Consider the following 19,239-nt stretch of genomic DNA (forward strand, 5'->3'; position numbering starts at 1 on the left):
ATTAGTTTCTCTAATCTTTTTTAAATTTGTTTCTCGTCAAGTACACACTCAAAATTTTGCTTTCATTTAAAACCATTTTTTTTTCTTCTTACTACTTTTAAATGAAATATTTAAGAATCTTTCAGGATATCAATTGGAGCAAATTTAGCATTAGTCCAATCTCTAGATAAAAATGACACAAAAGACAAATACAAGGAAAACAAAAGACATAGGAAGAGCAAGAAACGTTTATTAAAAACGGTTACATCGACACACTACAATGCGGAATAACCCGCGACGGGAGAACAGAGACCACGCCCATGCAGTTAGTTGACTGATTTGGAATTAAGGTTTGACTGTCCATGCAGTTCGAAAATAAATCAACTATTCAATTTACCTGAGTTGAAATAGAATGCTTGTTTAACCAGATAAACCAGAATCTACAGAAGTTTCAAATGATACATATTTATTGAGTTCATTCTTACGCATTGTTCAGTTATTGCTACTCTTGAAATTCACATACTAGACTTTCAAATCTAACCAAAGAACACTCCGAAGCTAAATGCTAAAGAAGCTGATAAAAAGCAACATAAATCGGTGTGACGTAAGTATATTTGCAGGTCTACAGTTCTCAAGGCTGCACAGAACATTCGTTTTTCCCAGTGGGAGTGAAAATGATGAAAAAGAAGCATGTTAATAGTTTAGTTGGATAGAAATACGCCACTTTAGAATCAGGCAAAGAAGTAATCTTGGTAAATCTTTACATTATGGTAACTTGGCGATTTTTTGGCGAAAATTTGGCGACTAACCCTGCTACAGCAACCTCTGCTAGTTTTGTTTTGGACGCCATTTTGTTTTCACGAAGTAAAGGCATGTTTTTTTTCCCCCCCTCTCTTTTTTTTTTTTTTTTTCCCTCAACATTTTTTCCAACAATCTGCTAGCCCAACTACGCTTATACTAGAACTTTTATGGAACAAAAATGCTTAATCATGACGAAGATCAGGTGCGAAATTGGGAGAAAGTGCAGAATCGCAAACTGCTCGCCGCGTTTTTAAGAATTCCACATACACGGTATCCATGTACACGTCGACCTATTTTCACTTGAAAAAACATCCCAGAATTGCACAAAAATGGCATTGCGCACACTCTTGACTTTATCTATGTACACATCGACCTATTTTCACTTAAAAAGTCAAAGAAAATTGACAAAAATCCAGTTCTTCTTACTCTTGTAAAAGTCGCCAAACAAATAAGTGAGCGATTCTGCACTTTAGCAGCGAAATTATTTCTAAGTACTTATTAGCTAAAATTACGATCGGAAGTTTCCGGAAAATGTCACATTACATGTCTCATGATCTCTCATTTCTCTGAGACAAAATAATCTGTGATTCGAACTGTGTACTTCTCAGATTATTGCTAAAGTCCTAGCTAGTAAACCTTTATCGCCTTACCAAAATGTCGCCAAACTACCTTTTACCATATTCTAAAGATTAGCCGTAATCTTAAATTAGCTTAGACTCTGAATAAAACTCTATTAGTTTGGAGTTAAACAAACGTAGATTTCTCTTCTTCAAAAGACCTCTTTCAATTGCCTTTCCTATAAGACATAGCTACAAACGTAGGAGAAGGGGCAACCATTTTAGTGATTAATAATCTTAATTCTAATCATCATTCTTTCATTCAATACTTAAAGACTATACACTAGATATGAACTAAATAGGCGTATCTATAGTGTTCCTTACTAGCGCTATTAAATATACAATGATCGAATACAAAACAGCCTTACAATTTCGCTCTAACGAAAAGCACGAGCATAACACATTTGTTTTAAAAGAAATTCATTAATGCTTCTTTGCTCGTGAGTGCTGGTAAAAAAAGTTTATTTTCTTGCACACAAAATTATTCACAAAAAGTAGTTGCGAGTTGGATTTCTTGGAAGAATGCCACATTTATAAAAATGCTTCGGGTTTCTCTGTTGATCTCAACTGTAATCACTCCTTACATTCAGCTTTCCAAGGATTTAGTTTTTAGCTGTTCTTTGCTAATATTTCGGTCAGCAGATGGCAACGAGGCTCATTTTCCGTCATTTAACCGCAACCTTTTTTTTATATTTTTCTCTTTTGTTCTCATGCAGACATGTGTTCCTTTTCTGCCATTTTCATTCCCGCTACTGACAATAAAGGCTTGTGATGCTTCTTTGGCGAAATGAAGCAACTCCAATGATGGAACACAGCAATAACTTTTATTTAACACTAAAAAAAAATGGCGACATACAAACAAGAAAAGAAAACATATTCTATCATTTAAAAATAAATTACATTCTTCGTGCGAGAGTCGCACGAGGCACTCGAGTCTGGTTTCAAATATTGCCATTCACAAATACCTTAATGTTCATCTATTTAAATTATTTAATCTACAAGATTTTAATATTATTTAAAGCTTGATGCTTCTTTGGCGAAATGAAGCAACTCCAATGATGGAACACAGCAATAACTTTTATTTAACACTAAAAAAAATGGCGACATACAAACAAGAAAAGAAAACATATTCTATCATTTAAAAATAAATTACATTCTTCGTGCGAGAGTCGCTCGAGTCTGGTTTCAAATATTGCCATTCACAAATTCCTTAATGTTCATCTATTTAAATTATTTATTAATTAAATTAATTAATCTACAAGATTTTAATATTATTTAAAGCTGTTACAGGCTCCATTTAATTTTCGAAATTATAGCCCTGCAAATTCACTTACGTTACACCGATTTCTGTTGCTTATTATTAGTTACTTTTACAATTTTTAGTTTCTCTAGTTTTCACTAGTTTCAAGTAAACTTGAAATCTTCATTATTCACATTTAACATTCACTTATGCATTAAGTTTCAAAACAAACATACTCTCAATGTCTGCAGTTTAATCTCCAACACCCTTTACACCTAACTATTCAAATCCTAAAACACCACCGGACATTTTTAACGAACCATGAACCATTTCTACAAGAACTAAGTATCCAGTGAGCTACCGAAAGGCATCAATAAACGTGATTTATAGTTAGGGAAATAAAAATATAAAGAAATCTTAAATTTCTCTTTGTAGAGATGTATCAACTTCAGGATTTACTTACGTCGTTTCTTTACCAGGAAAATCCGACGTTATCTGACTGCAATTTCTAATCTACAGCAATATTTGTACTGAGGATTAAATGTCTTTGCGATATGTCTTTGTACGTTGCGCGCATACTCCAGGCTTGCGGCAAATATAGTACTGAAACTAAGATCATACTACTGGATTTCTAATTCATTTAAGTGTTTATTTGTGTTTCTAGCCAGAAAGCTCATAGATACACACAAAATCTACAAGTTTAGGAACATTACATACGACTGCATCAGTTATAGACAGTTTGTATATTTTATATTTTGACTACAAAATACGGAATGTTTTCGAATCGAATGAAGTAACCTAAATGAACGTGATATTACTTATAGAATTATTTACTTGTTAAAAACAATAATTTCTAAAGTATAATACTGAGTACAGAGTAATTTTAAATAAGAAATACAAATTATAAATTTATATTAATAGCAAATTGCGTATAACAAACGAAACACCAATGCTTTTAAAACATAAATGAGAGGCGCTTAAATATTTTAGCTAAGAGGAAATATGAAAAAAATTATAAATGTTTCATTACACTACTATAATATAATTTTTTTACGAGAACTTCAGAAAAGAGTGATAATATAGTGACAGTCGACAAAATGTACGTTGATATTTATAATAAGAGCAATACTTCATTTCGAACAAACGTAAAAAGATACCAGACTATGATACCCCATATTAGGATAAGGTCGTATGATTATATATTCTTTTAAATATTTTCTTGGACACAGAAAACTCCACGTAGGTCCATCTCAACGTGATATGAGTGGGAACGTCAAAGACTTACCATTACAAGATAATTTAGCTAATGAGCTAAATTTTACTGCTGTAGCAGATGCTCTCTTTCTATACATGCCCAGGGAGCTTCCAGCAGTAGAGAATATAATAACATCGAGCCCATTTCCATATCGCTTGGTGTCAACGTAACGAATCTTTGTTACAGCTATATTTTAGACTGTTAAGGTTCACAGGACTGATGCATATTAGTTAACAGGCAATAGTTTATTTACCATTTTCCGCATAAAGTCATTAACCATATTACCACATTATTCAATCTAAGCATCTCATTTGAAACATCTAGACGACATGATCTCTAAATGTTCACATAAACAGATACATTGTGCATGCATTTACATTATAAGTAATTAATGGCAGGCACTGTGTTCAGAAAGGCGTCTTATACTTGCCTGCAGTTCCTCATTACCATAAAGAATTTTGTTTACAATCCTAGGTCTTATCTGGTTAAACAATATTTACTATGCATTAAAACCAGCCTAATTCCTCTGCGAGCTACTGACCCAACCAGTCGATAATTGGTCCCATGTGGGCCTTTAATAAAGCTTTTTCATGCTGAAGCGAAGGCAGAACTATAAAAACGTACTGCTTTTGTGTAAGATAAGTACATATCTGAAATATATATTAAAATTACAAGTTTAGCATTTATTTCCTTTTTACTTCCTTGTACGAAGTAAAAAGGAAGTATTGTAATAGCGAAAAGTTTCAGGCAGCATATTTCAACGAACGAAAATATCCATTTTGACCGCTATCGAATGCAATTTAACGATGTTTTTGCGTGATATCTGTACGTAAGGAGAGAATAAAATACCCTTTTCCTTCAAAAAAATTATAAAACTGCTTTAAAATTAATTCTGAAGAGAATTTTTCGTGGCGTCTGTACGAACGTATGTACGTACGTACGTACGTATCTCGCATAACTCAAAAACGAGTAGCCTTAGAACGTTGAAATTTTGTATATAGGACTGCTATAACATGTAGATGTGCACCTCGTATCTTGGTTGCAATCGGCAGCACCAAACGTATATAAATATATTTATATATATATCCACTCTATTACCCGGCTCAGTGATCTCAGTTTCTTTACTCTTATATGTTTGTAAATTGTACATATTTTGCTTTAAAAATGATTGAATTATGTTGTTTTTATCTTCCGGTTAAGGATTTTATGCCTTTAGTAAATCTGTGTGTAATATTTTTAGAATTATCAGCAATTTTAAAGTTGTTTAATTGCCGCTAAGCCTGTTTTTAATGGTGGCCATTGATGTTTACATTTGAAACAGGAGACTAGTGGATTCGTTGCCAATCTAGAGAAACTTAGCTTCGCAACAACAAAGATAACGCATTCATTTATTATTGCCAATTAAATTATGCTTAATTCTTTCTGGAATTTTTTCGAGGAAATAAGTGTTTTTGAGATTTACTTCGTAATTTTTAATATAGATATTTTGAGTTTTTATGTATTTTTGCCTTCTCGGGAAATGAGAACTGAATTAATTAAATGAGAAATACTCAATCGTCTGTGAAAAACTGTTTCTGTTTTGTTTTGTTTGCTTAATTTCTTTTATACATAGTTCTAGCTTTATTATAGTATTTGAATAGAACATGTGGCAACGATTAGATAATTCTTTAAATGATATACATTTTGTGCATTCTGAGTTATAATATGAACGAAATATAATACTGTTAAGTAAACCTAGCGCCAGATTGTCGCTATGGTAAACAAAGTGAATTTTAAAGAATGCATTTATTCTATTGTGGTTTATGCGCTGTCGGCGAAGTAGGTTTAATTCAATCTAATAAGTTTAAATAAAATGCAAGAAAAATGCGTATAATTTAATATTCCGTACAAATAAGTCATGTGGTGTACACATCAATTTTTTTTTTTTTTCGTTTAGATATGACCGGCCATTCAAATATTAACTTTCTCTGTACTTAAGGTACAAAAGATGATAATCTAAATTTGTCAACTGAAACTGAATATTGTTGCTTATTAAATCTGTAACCCAAGTTTAGTATCTGAAACAAATACTGATTCTTTCACGTTCAGAAGTCGATGATGATTCAGGAACGTATGCTACGTTTAAATTTAATTTAATTCTACGTTACGAATGCTAACATTTTAAACTTAAAAATGGATTTATTCCACTTTAATTATTCAAATACTATTTTGTTAAAATAAACACAAAATGAATCTGGGAGTACTCCGAAAAAATCATTATCACAATTTTTTTAATACGATGCTTCATTGTAAAATATTTGCATAATCATTAGAATTATCATTTGCTTTTAAAAGGTCTTTGACATGTTGAGGAAAATATCAGAAATTTAATTTTCACAAAATTCCTAAAATTCAGATACTTAAAAATTTAGACAAAATTTATTACGAAATTGCAGAAAAGGTCAAATTTGTTATCCACAACGGTATTATTTTACATGAACACTACTCAACTCCCAGTTATCTAGAGGCACATTAACCGTTCCTTGTCGGAAAAAAAAAGTTGAGTTTGTTTATTCTCGAATGATCCACCTTTACACGAAAGGTATGGCATTGGAAAAAGAGAAATAGCCATGGGTTAAAGAGCCATTGGATAGCAGCAAAGATAACCGATAGTGCCGAAGGTTTTATAGCCCAAAGTTTTTTTTTTTTTTTTTTTGTGTGTGTGTGTGTGTAAGTGAGTATATATGTATATAAAAATTATTTAAATTGTGTACAATCCTGAGTGTTGATTGAATGCATTGAAAGATTAAAAAAAAACACTCTAATTACCTTTTTTGTTCGAGTTTGAAGTTAATGACAATATTCTCTTGGTAAATATCATATTGTTACGAATTTGGTATTTAAAAAGCTAATGTTAGTTCAATTATAAATTAAATGGTTTTATTTCTCGCTCAGTGCAGCGCGTGACGAATATTAAAAGAAAGCTAAGCCGGAAAATTGAAAATACAAGAGCGCGTGCAATAAATAAATAAATATCTCTTTTTGATTTCGAGAAAGTACTGGAAAATTCTAGCGCGTGATTTTAAAATCTTATAAAAGGAGGAAAACATCTCAGTTTGTTGTAGTTGCTTAGTTTGTTGTTATTTAGAAAACTGCTCTTGATTGTAACTTGAAATGTTGATTGTAGCGAATTCGCGGATTAGCTTTCTTTAGCTGTTTTGAATTACATTCTATTGGACATTTGAGTAGTTAAAAGATAACTACTGTGAGATATTGTAATACTGCATGATAATTTGAGAACATTTAAGCATTTTTGTTGTGATAATAATAAAATTTTGTTCATTTTTCATCGGACTTGTGCATTCATTTCATAACGAACCCGTACGCACGCAACAATATTTCATACCATTTGTAGCTTATTTTCTTCATTCCTGATGATGTTTATTCCTTCGTTATTGTCAATGGGGTCTCTTTGTTTAACTTACTTGAATACTGATAAAATTTACGTAAACTAGCGAACATATTTTTCAGATTAAATTGCTTGAAAATGCAGGTAATACTCGTATTTTTCTATTAATGTCCCATATGGGTTACTTCTGTTTCTTACGTTTCTTTCGCCGCTATTTGGTTGACGTGATTAGAGTTAACGGTGTTTCGTATGTCACCCTGTTTAGTCGGAAGTTGACAGTAGTCTATTTTGCTTTGCTTATATTTTTCAATATAAAAAATGTTTTTATTCTGCATTGAATTTCACTTTTTTATGTACAAAGAATACTGTCAACAAATGTTATTTGCGATAAATTATTTTATATTTTATATTAATCAAAACATTATTATATATCTTACAGTAATCAAAAATCTAAATAAGTTGAAGCAAATGTTAGTTTTGGAAATCCGAAGATAATGATCTTAATTCAGAAAATTCTTTTTACTTATAATATAATTCTTACTTACAAAAATAAATTTCTGAATTTAAAATTGATTGATTCTACTTTATTTACACAATTTAATATTTAGGATGTATAAAAAAAATGGGTTTCAGGATTATTCTACGGAACCTGATCGAATGTCACGATTAATTAAGGTGAAGTTTCAGCATATTTTTATTTATTTTTGTGTCAATTTTATTCCTTTACAAAAAGTTTTTTAAAAACTTGATTTAGTAATTTTTTTTTAAATTTCGTATAAATTCAGTGAATAAAGTTATGGCAATAAATTGTAAATTCGAGAGTTTTTAGTTAAATATAAAAGGTTTTTATGCGATGGGTAATTAAGCTAACAAAAATTAGACACTCTGTGAAGCTGGTAAATGCATTATAAATTAATTTTTCTGAACGTTTATACTAATATAGACATTTGCTTGTCATTTAAGAATAGTAAAATAGCAGTTTTTGTCATTTAAAACTCAAAGAATGGAATAAATGAATCAAATATATAGCTAACGAAATACAGCAAAGGGTAAAAACTTGGACTCTGATATAAAGTTGATAACGGACTTCTTTTTTCTAATATTGTGTGTGTGCTAAACGGCGAAGAGCTCTTTCATTTCATACTCTGGAAAATTTTAACCTCTGAGCAAAACATTGAATACTTTTATAGGCACAGATTTTCAGAAACATTTAGTTTTATGGCGCTAGATAATTGTTTTCACTATGGAGTATTTGAAGAAAAAAGCATAATTTGCCGGTTAACAACTGTCAATTGCATCATGATTCAAACGAAACATTTGAATTATGTGTATTTCTAAATTATTTAGCATGTTTTTTTAATCTCAAAACACTGACTTCCGAAACTCGGATACTATCAACAAAAACATCCAGCAAATAGTTTCTACGCCCGGTAATATAATTTCACGATGGCGCTGACTGGAAATAAAAATGCATAATCATAACATTTTTTCTGAGAATATTCCAGGCTTAGGGATCAGTGCCGAAGCCACTAACAGCAAATTAAAAAGACTTGTTTACTATAACTGAAGAATATTATTTGATTAAGGAGACGATATTTTGATTCTCTGGTTGCGTTATTATTTAAAAGCTATATGTGAGCGTCGCCTCTGTTCTCTGCCATATAAACAGACGACGAAAATAGAGGGGAAAGAAGGTTTTTCGATCAAAGGAGATTGGGGGCGAAGATGTAGCAGAATGGGCCACCTTTGTACACAGCTTCCCTTCGGACGATCAGAACCCGTAGACGAAGAGGGAAACTTGTCCAGTGGCGGTGTCCACCCCTCTGGGAGAGGTCAAGGGGTTCGGGTCTCCGTAGAGGTGGGATATCACAGAAAGAATTGAAGAGTTGCTTGGAAAAAGGTCCGACAAATTTAAGCTCTGGATTGTCTCGCAAGAGTTCCTGCACGCGCAAATTGTAGTAGTTCACATTGGGGCGCAGATGCATGCATTCTCAAAGCGAGAGTCCTGAAACGCCCGCACTTACGGGTCTCTCTTTCTAGTCTATGTACAGGAGTCTCTGGTCCCTCGACTGGAAACCTGAAATAAAAGAAAAGAAGTTCTTCATCATCATTGTTGTTGTTACTTGCGTTCTTACTGATATTGACTCAGATTCCAGATTAGGTACATGAATTTTATCGAGACCAAGAGGTAAAGGTCTTTCTTGAGTCAAGCTCTTGGCCACCTTATTGGTTAACCTTTTGAAGACGGGATGGCCATTATAGCGGCCATAGAGTCCTCTCTTTGAAAAGACGGGGTTGTCCACTTTAGTGGCCATGTCTTTTCCCCCCATTTTCCAGGCTGAAAAGTGGGGTGAAATGTCAAATTTGACGTCCCTAGGGTTTTAACCACTTATTTCTTTCAAAGGTCTTCCTTTTGCGACATAGATGCACCCCTCTGAGAATCCATTAAACTACACACAAGAATCTTTGTTGCAAATAAGAGGTGATTTCTTAAAGGGGGAAAGCTTGTTCAAGATTAAAGGTTCAAGATTCCCCGTCCTTTGGTAGCTTTTACTGCTACCAAAGCCCCGGCCTCAAAAGGTTAAGCATGAATTTCCACAGCTGGGTCCCAGTTTTTATGGAGAACATCTCTTTTACTCCGTTGGCAGCACAATTTACCAGCATCTGAGAACACAGCCAATGTATCTCACCGCCAATGAAATCTACCTTGTTGACAAACTCCAGGCAAGGCCATGGACGACAGCTCAAACAGACATTTATTTACAGACTAATATGTAACAGAATAATTATATGTGCTTATTTATAGTGCTGAAGTGCAAAACGGTATAAAAACAGGAGACACACAGAAGCGTAATTGTTTGTGTAAAATGGTTATACTAGTTTACCGTATTTATTGCAGTAATTGACATTGACTGAACATTGAGCGATAAAAAAATTGGGAGGCAAACATTTATAACAAACAATGTAGCTAGAGCCAATCAACATACAATAAATTTGAAAAATACTAATTGATGTGTAACGTTTAGAAAATAATAATAGTCATGACATCAGTAATAAGGGCTAAGTACTAGTAATGCATTGCAGTTAGTGAAATAAATAACAATTTAACTTTGTATTTTTCAAAAAGTGCAATTACACAAAGCTGTAAGATACATGCTATGAAAAACCCAGATTATCAAAGTTATAATACACAGTCAATCATATTGACATTTTCCTAAAAAAATATTATCTACTGACTCAAGGATCTCCTATCCTTTCTTGCCTACCAACAACCTCTCTGAAGGGAGACTTTTGGCTCATTGGTATTTTAACGAATACTGTACCGCAAAGGCGATACTCATTTACAAATATCCATGCTTCTCCGTTATCAGAAAATGACATTGCGGTCTGCCTGGTTCCTCGCCATAACATTTAGGGCAAAAAATGATCAAGATTCACTTCAGAATAATTCAGGTAAAGAATGCGAAATATGCTCAAACCTGTCAAAAAAGACGAGATATTCTACAGTCGAAATAACCCTTTTATTAGTTCCTTAACACTGTTTTATTTATTTATCCTAAATGCATGGTAGTCTTTATTAGGAACAGTAGAATATTCATTTTCAGGAGAAACTTTATAGATAATATAGATTTTCATCACGATTTTATTTTACCCAATGCGTCTACAAAGTTTTAGGATAAACCTTTCATTATCAAACTCCTGTTAACCTGTGAAATGATAATTAACTGAATTTATTACTGTTATATCTAAATTTGCTTTTTCCAAAATAGCGCAATTTTATGGACAGCATTTTCTATGCTGTTAATCTTTTGAAGACGGGATGGCCATTATAGTGGCCATAGAGTCCTTTCTTTAAAAAGACGGAGTTGTCCACTTTAGTGGCCATGCCTTTTTACCCCATTTTCCAGGCTGAAAGGTGGGGTGAAATGTCAAATTTGAAGTCCCTGGGGTTTTAACCACTTATCTCTTTCAAAGATCTTCCTTTTGCGACGTAGATGCACCCCTCTGAGAATCCATTAAACTACACACAAGAATCTTTGTTGCAAATAGCAGGTGATTTCTTAAAGGGAGGAAAGCATTCGGTTCAAGATTCCCCGTCCTTTGGTAACTTTTACTGCTACCAAATCCCCGGCCTCAAAAGGTTAATCCATCTGTTGACGTGGATGAAATACCCAAACAAAAAACAGCAATAAAATTTTCTGTAGAGCAAAAATTACTACTGACTTTTTAAAACAAATTGCGAATGTATATGAGATTTAATGCCTTGCTCACTATATCGCATGTAAAGCTTATTATCTACTTGGATTGTAGAATGTTCACTGCAACAACAAAAACAACCGTTTCAGAAATGTCGAGTAAAGACCATTTAGGTGATCATTTTAAACTGAAAAAGATAATTCCTGTGGAATCTGATCCTGATGATAAACGATGAACTCCATAAAAATGGTTTTCTGAAGGCAATTCAGCACATTAGTCCTAAAAAAACTCAATTGAATAATTGGTTTGTTCTATACAAAGATGCATTACCATAGATTTACATTATCATTAAGCGGTTTGGCAAAGAAAGGTGTTGCAGTTCTTAACCATTTTCTCCTATTCACCAGGTTTGGCTCCTGAAAACTATTTTCTCGTCCCTAAAACGAATGGTCGTTATTTTGATGGCTCTGAATCGATTCAGAATACTGAGAGACTTAAAATTATTCCAAAAGATGAGTTCTATAATCAAACTACTGTATAAACGTGGCAAGTATTAGGAAGAATTTCAAAAATTGTAAGAATGAGCTACCGTTTTCAATCTTCGATTTTTTAAGAACGTGGTCTTAAAACTTGCTGAGCTCACTTTCCATAGCTGTTAAATGCAAGAGGAAATAAGGATAAGTTTTTTTAGGAAGGAAGTCCATTCTCACCATTTAAGTATCCAGTATCTTTTCTTGTTGTTCTTCTTCTCTCCTAAGCACAGCTAACCAATAGTCGTAATTATCTTGTAAGTTTTTAGTTTGCTGGCACAGAACGGCTTTTCGGCGTCTTCGAATTCCTCCTTTCAGCATTCCTCCAGCTAGGAAGGGAGAGGATATTTGTAATTAAATAGTGCACACTAATGAGAGAGAAAATGCACATAAACATGAAATCAGCTACTTACCCGTGATTATTTCCTCCACACGCCGGGGTAAATCTAAATCATCCTCCGATAACTCTTCTGTGCCTGAAAGTATTTTAAAGTAAGTCACTCTGCAAATCGTCATGGAAAAATTTCCTTTACAGCATAGCCACACATTAATAACATGTTGGAAAGTTAACAGATTTTTTTCTGCGAAGGAAAATGTTAGTCACGAGAAAACTCGTCATATATGGCGCGTTTCTGAAGATACTGTTGAGGGTTATGGCTTGTAGAAATCTGATAAAATATTCACCAGAATAACACGAAGAAAGTGTTATTTTATTGAAACAAATTTCATCTCATAATGCTATAAGTAACTAAAGAATAAAGACAGAGGTAAAACTGAATTAACTCTGAGCAGCCTTATTAATCTCAGCGGAAACATAATTGATTTTTTGCATTTTCTGGTTTCAAAAAATCTATTAGTATTGTTACGAAATGTCCCGGCGCGGTAAGATAGCTTCCCCGCAAAGCAGTTTTAGGGTTGCCATAAAACGGCAAAGGAAGGCAGGGTTGCCACAATTGGCGAGAAATCGTTCATTTGGCGACAACATTAGCGATATGCCATGGACTGCTCAGCACTGCTAATGCATTTTCCAGAAACTTCCAAAATGTCCGCCAAACGGATCGCTTTCCTAGTGCAAACGCCTTATTGCATATCGGAACCGCTGTACTTACATGCGTAAGTCATTTTCTTATATGTAAATGTAAGATAAAATGTATGCAAGGGAATACATGATATATTTTTCTAAAATTCGTCATTTTAACATAGTTGGACATCTTGATATTTCAGTAAATTAAGGAAATTAAGTAACTTTTTATCCAAACTCGCACTGATGTGAGAAGTAAAAATTCTATCATAAAAAAGAGTACAATGTTCTAAAGCTCTTACTTTGGTCATCTGCCAATCTCACCCAAACTCCTGGCAGCAAGGCGGCTTCAGCGTATGTTCTGCTGAGTGGGGCTACGAGATGATTGATGAAAGACTCTTGAAGTTTGGCCAGCTGAGGTCGATCACGGTCCATAAAAGGTGAGATTGGTAAGCCCAACGCCCGCTCTTCATCTCCCTGTGAAGAAACAGCAAATTTTTCAATAATGAATCAGAATATATTTATTAACATTGTGTAATGTTTGTCAAAATGTGTAGCAAATAAAAATACATCTTGCTGTAAGGCAGTGCTGTAAACTACTGACATTTAATAAAATAATAATGAAATCATACCCAATTAGAATTAATAAAATAATAATAATGAAATCATACCCAATTAAGTTCCTTCTAGGTTACCTGCGTTAGAATGATAACTTAGCAATGATAATTATTACAAATGGGAGATCTGCGTTTCGAATCCCGGCGAGAGTACGCTTTGAAAAGTTAAATGTCCGAAAATCTTAAAATCAGTGACTCTCCATCTAAAATGTGGAAGTATCAAGAACTCGATTTGGGCGACTAGATTTCTAGCGTTTCTTCAGTTGTATTTTAAGTGACAATGGATGTTAAGAATTATCGCATTTTCTAGAGAGTGGTCTTGCGGCGTAAGTCAAACTGGCATCTGGAAGATATGAGCTTAAATCTCAGCAAAAACATAATTGAATTTTTGCATTTTCTGCTTTCAAAAAATCTATTAGTATTGTTACGAAATGTCCAGGCGCGGTAAGATAGCTTCCCCGCAAAGCAGTTTTAGGGTTGCCATAAAATGGCAAGGGAAGGCGGGGTTGCCGGATTTGGCGAGAAATCGCCCATTTGGCGACAAGATTGGCGATATGCCATGGACTGATGGAGAACTTTCTGGAACGAATTCTTACCGGTTTAGCCCAGAATGTTCTCGAACACAAGCCGAAAGCTATATAAACTCTGCTGGTCTGCCGTCGGTGAGTAGTATTGAGAGTGTGTCTCGTCTAGCGAGTCAGTCCGTGCGGAGTCGATCAAGTTGACAGCAGGGCAGCGAGTGCCGAGTGGGTCGTCGAGTGCGCCGAGGGAGTCTGTTAGTGTATCGTCGAGAGAGCGTGTTGAGCTCCGGGAAAGACTGAACCGAAGAGTCGGGAGCTGTGCTCTTGTGTCGTCGAGTGCATCGCGAGTTGTAGCGTGGAGAGTCTCGAGAGTACGTGGAGTTCCGAGAACGACCAAGCAGAGAAGGGAGCTATATTCCGGAAAGCAGGATCTGGTGCTTTGCAGGAAGCTGTCTCCACCGTTATTGCCTGACAGTGTGAAGGCTGTGTCGCTGATTGTTCCTGCGTGTTTGTAGTAGATCTTCGACGACTGTAAAAAGTGTTATTGGAGCTGCCCCTGATTAATATTGGCTAAATAAAGTGTGTTTCGATACTTCATCATCATGTGTCGTCGTTATTCACTCCAAATCTACAAACCCCGTACGAACGTGAAGGAAGAAAATAACGCAACAACTGGTGTCAGAAGAGAAAAACGTAACAGTATTTACGCAGTAAACATTTTACTGAGAAATGGAATTTGCGTTGCTACGAAAAAAGCAGAAGAAATTCCTATGCATCTGGACAGCATGAGATGTCGCGTATATTGATCATAATATTTTATTTCATAATTAAAAACACAGTATTTAAGTGCTGTTAGTTCTCATTATAATTTACTAATCCACTTTTTATTATAAATATTTATTCCATATGAATAGGAAGTTACACTATAACAGCGGATAGAGAAAACATACTTTTCTTTTTATAACTATGAGACGTGGATGTACATTTGAAATTTTTTCGTTTACATTGTGTCTTAACAGTACAAACGTTGTAACTATATGACTATACTATCTATACTGCCTAATTATCTAATACACTGACAGATTATTTAAGTCATAACCTTATCTAGCAAACAGCCTTCGTATGTTTTAGTATAATCGATTGGACAAAATGCAAGCATAATTTTAAAATTACTTTTAAAATAACCACATTTTACGTAAGCATGCTTCAGATGCATAGTTAAATTCGAAACTTTTAAAATATATCACGTCTTTAAAGCAATTTTACTTACTTACATGAAATAAATTATTATTTTAAGAAGAACTCTTAGATATGTAGCAAAACACAGATTTAAATAATCTTTATCAATAGCTAAGAAATTTTAAAATCTCATTGCATAAACTTCTGATGAAAAAGAAAAGTTCAGCAAATTTAGCAATGAAAATGTTTTCATATTGCTTCAAGAAACATCAACCTATTCAGCTTCAAATGAAAGAAAAGCTCACAACCTCTTTTAACATTCTGCATAAGTCAGTAATCTAACTGACTACCTTGTGTAATATCCATTCCTAAACAGGCAGCGGCAATGTTTACAGCCGATAATTTTATTTTCTTGAAAACGTTTTTATTAGAAAGCTTGATCTATTTTACAAAACATTGACCTGAAAGCACAGCTTGCCTGAAGACAAACTCATAAGATTTTGTATTATGATCTGAACATAACCCTGATCAGCTGCATGGGATTCTTCATGGTCGAGATAGAAATGATTGCTTGTCTCGGTCGAGCCTTGGGCACCTTATAGGTGACACCTGTCATCGGGCAAACCTTGGGCATCTTATACGTGAAAATATTAGTTTGCCCAGGTCTTTCCCTAATTTGATTAAGAATATTCTAGGTCATTGATGCAAGTGTCTCTTTTCCCTCTACCCCTACTACTAACATTTGGAGAGGAGTTTCGGCTCAGCAGTATATTTTAAGTGCTCCCAAGCCAAAACTATGTTGTATGCTTACAAACATCCATGCCTTTCAAAGGATTCAAACCCCGGGCTTAACAATATGGAATATGGCACCCCTAATGATCATATCGAACAAAGCAAATTAACAAAAAGAACCATATGATACCTACTTGTTCGTAGAATTCTTCAGCAATGCGATGCGTCCACTGTACATGCAATTGTCGGCACTTGCAGGGACCATTGATGTCCGCTAATTTAATTGCCATTTGCATAACCAAAAGACGGTCGGCTTCGATGCTCCAATCCAACACAGGAGATTCTTCGTCTGTAATCTGGGAATAAAATAGTTCTGGTGATCAATGCATTCTATTTCATAGTTAACACCACCTTTAAGCATATTAATACTGAAGTAATTGTAAACAAAAAGTACATTAAACTCTGGGCTAACCATATTTCTGCAGAACAAAAGCAGAACTTCAAGGTGGCGTAAAAGGAATGAGCTAGTTATGATAAAAAATGACGTCAGAAAAAGTTTTATGACATAAACATGTTGAGCCTGCCATAGTTCTTCAGGAACAAAAGAGGTATAAAATTTAAGTACGCCTTATAAGTGGGCTATATTTCGCCAAGGTCATATGTTATGAACATTTATCTTACGCAGCAAATTTGAGTTTCCCGAACGTTTGATCATAAAACTTATCACATTTCATGACAGTATTTTGTCTCACAATTAGAATAGCTATTATTATCTCAATAGCTAATTTTGATGTCGCGTTTGTCTGTATATGATTCATACCACAAAAAAATTTTATTTTAACAGCTGCAACATTTACTGAAAGACAAAGGAAAGAATATTTAAAAAAAAAATTCAGGGGTCTTTTACGTATTTCAGAAAAAAAACATCTGTGTCCATATATCCGAGATAGAAATGGTTTCCTTACTTCACGCATCCAACTACTCACTGGTCCAGAATTTATGAGAGTCTTTTACGTGTTTAAAAAAATATGTGTCCATTTACCCGAGACAGATATGGTTCCGTTACGACATGCGTCGAACTACTTCACTGTTGCAGAATTTATGACAGTCTTTTACGACAGAATAAGACATCTGTGTCCATATATCCAAGAAGATTCGAAGATGTTCTGGATGCAATTACAAAATTATGGAATTCAATCCAAACACAAGAAATTTATCGTGTTCATATTAGTGCCTCTTTGGGGAGTTTTTGGTGAAATGTACACACTAAAAATCCATAAGACATTTTTTTTAATAAAGCGAAGCACACGAGGACTATCTTGTAACAAACTGTAAACAAAAAAGATTTCCCATGTTGCAGTACATTTTTTTTTGCATCATGTTGATGCAAAAAAAGTCCACAAAGTTTAAGCGTCTAATTTAAAAATTGCATTATTTGTCTTAAATAAATGAATTTACTGAATAAGCTTTAAATAAATTTTTTGAAGTTGGTTCCTGTTGGGATTAAATTAAAATTAAAATTACAGACAGGAAAAAAAAAAAAAAAACGGTGGAACAAAATATACAACAGTTAATATTCATCATGTTGATGCAAAAATATTTATTGCATAATTTTGTACTCAAAGTAACTTAAGGTAATCATTCATTTTGTTAATTATTATATAATATTGGATGTAAAATAGTATTTTACTTTGGCGCTAAATTCTGCCAGAATGTCAAAATGGCGTTTGAGATCAGTGGCCAGTATGCACTCTATGACTAGAAACCGGAATCTCTTGAATTCTGCTGCATCTAGATGTTGCAACCAGTTGAAACGACTGTCTGATAGAAACAAGCTCCAAGCAGCTGCAGCGTGATGATTTTCTAGCACTGAACGATCATTATAAAGAACCGCCTGTTAAAAAACAAAGCATATTTAGTCAAAATTCATTTATAGTTAGCTTGGTACCTACGTATGAACATAATTAACGTAGCAGAAGTTACTAAATCTGCAGAATGCTCCACACTATAGAAACCATGCGCATAACAGTTCTTTAGTTTTAACAAGCAATATCACCAGTCTCTTATTCATCTTTTTATTCTATTTTAACAGTTTTTATCAATAAATTGTGATATTTTTCATCGTAAACTCAGTTTTAAAGTATACGCTTGTAGAATTTTCTTGAAATGTAAGAAACTGCTGTGAAATATCTGCAAGAACGTTGCCACAAAATCTCTGAAGAGATCGGTTATTTTGAATAGCCACGAAATTTCTACCAGAAGAAAAGAAACAAAAGCTCGTTGATTTATTAACTGAATTTACAGATAAATATCCAAGTGAAATGTAATATATATATATATATATAATACATATTTATGTACTATATAAGTGTTTGCAATCATACGTCGTCATTCTTTCTCGGCTGTAAAAAATGGCTAAGCTCTATCAAGATGATTGTGCTATTACGTAAGTGCTCTTAGTCTCCTTTTGGCTAATGACAAAGCAATTGTTTTCAGACATTTAAAATTTTATGTGTATTGTTACTCAAATATATAAAATCACATGAGATAAAAATCTCTCTAAATATAATTTAAAATAAAATCACATTACCCTAAAATTAAAACAAAATAAAAGTGCTTATAAAGAAAGAAAATATGAAAAAATTTTAATTTTAACGTCGCACTAGAAGATTTATTAAGCTTTTTATGCTGTCGCTGAGCTGTCTGCCAGTCTGCTCTTGGTGTCACCCCTGTTAACACAACTTTGTCTTTCCAGGTTTATTATTATGCATTGCTTTCTTCGCATTTACGCCCCATAAAATTTAACATAAAATCATAAAATATTTTACAGCAGCATACGTTTACATTGGTTTGGTTTGGTTTATTGAATTATGGCAAAGCATACTAGGGCTATCTGCCTAAGGGGAGGGATGCCTTCGTGGAGGACTTTCTAAGGGAAACTGGCTCGTATACACGTTACACATGGGGAAAACCACGAAAACGCCCATGCAGCCAGCCCGTTCGCGGGATTCGAACCTCGGACCGAACTACCAGTGTTCAGCGACTTTACCGCTCGGCCGCTGGTGAGCGCATATGTTTAGAATTCCGATACAGTGGCATATGCAGCGTGTTTCAAAAAGAATATACGTATTTCGAATGCATATATTTATTAAACTGTATGAC

At 34.0% G+C, this 19,239-nt stretch overlaps 1 protein-coding gene across 1 annotated transcript in view; it reads right to left on the reverse strand.

Moving 5' to 3' along the window:
- Positions 1 to 209: 209 nt before the first annotated feature.
- The window catches only part of LOC118182079 (cGMP-inhibited 3',5'-cyclic phosphodiesterase 3A-like), a 125,621-nt gene continuing 106,591 nt past the window's right edge, over positions 210 to 19,239 (reverse strand). Inside the window, exons 10-15 of the mRNA XM_035351361.2 lie at positions 17,768 to 17,971; positions 16,272 to 16,433; positions 13,331 to 13,505; positions 12,421 to 12,483; positions 12,188 to 12,336; positions 210 to 9,357 (exon numbers count right to left, since the gene is read on the reverse strand). Of these exons, the coding sequence (XP_035207252.1) occupies positions 12,191 to 12,336; positions 12,421 to 12,483; positions 13,331 to 13,505; positions 16,272 to 16,433; positions 17,768 to 17,971 (750 nt within the window). The 3' untranslated portion in view covers positions 210 to 9,357; positions 12,188 to 12,190. The remainder of the gene's footprint in view (positions 9,358 to 12,187; positions 12,337 to 12,420; positions 12,484 to 13,330; positions 13,506 to 16,271; positions 16,434 to 17,767; positions 17,972 to 19,239) is intronic.

The sequence above is a fragment of the Stegodyphus dumicola genome, chromosome 5, assembly GCF_044657685.1.
Source record: "Stegodyphus dumicola isolate Sdum_Otavi_A_Nest chromosome 5, ASM4465768v1".
Taxonomy (NCBI): domain Eukaryota; kingdom Metazoa; phylum Arthropoda; class Arachnida; order Araneae; family Eresidae; genus Stegodyphus; species Stegodyphus dumicola.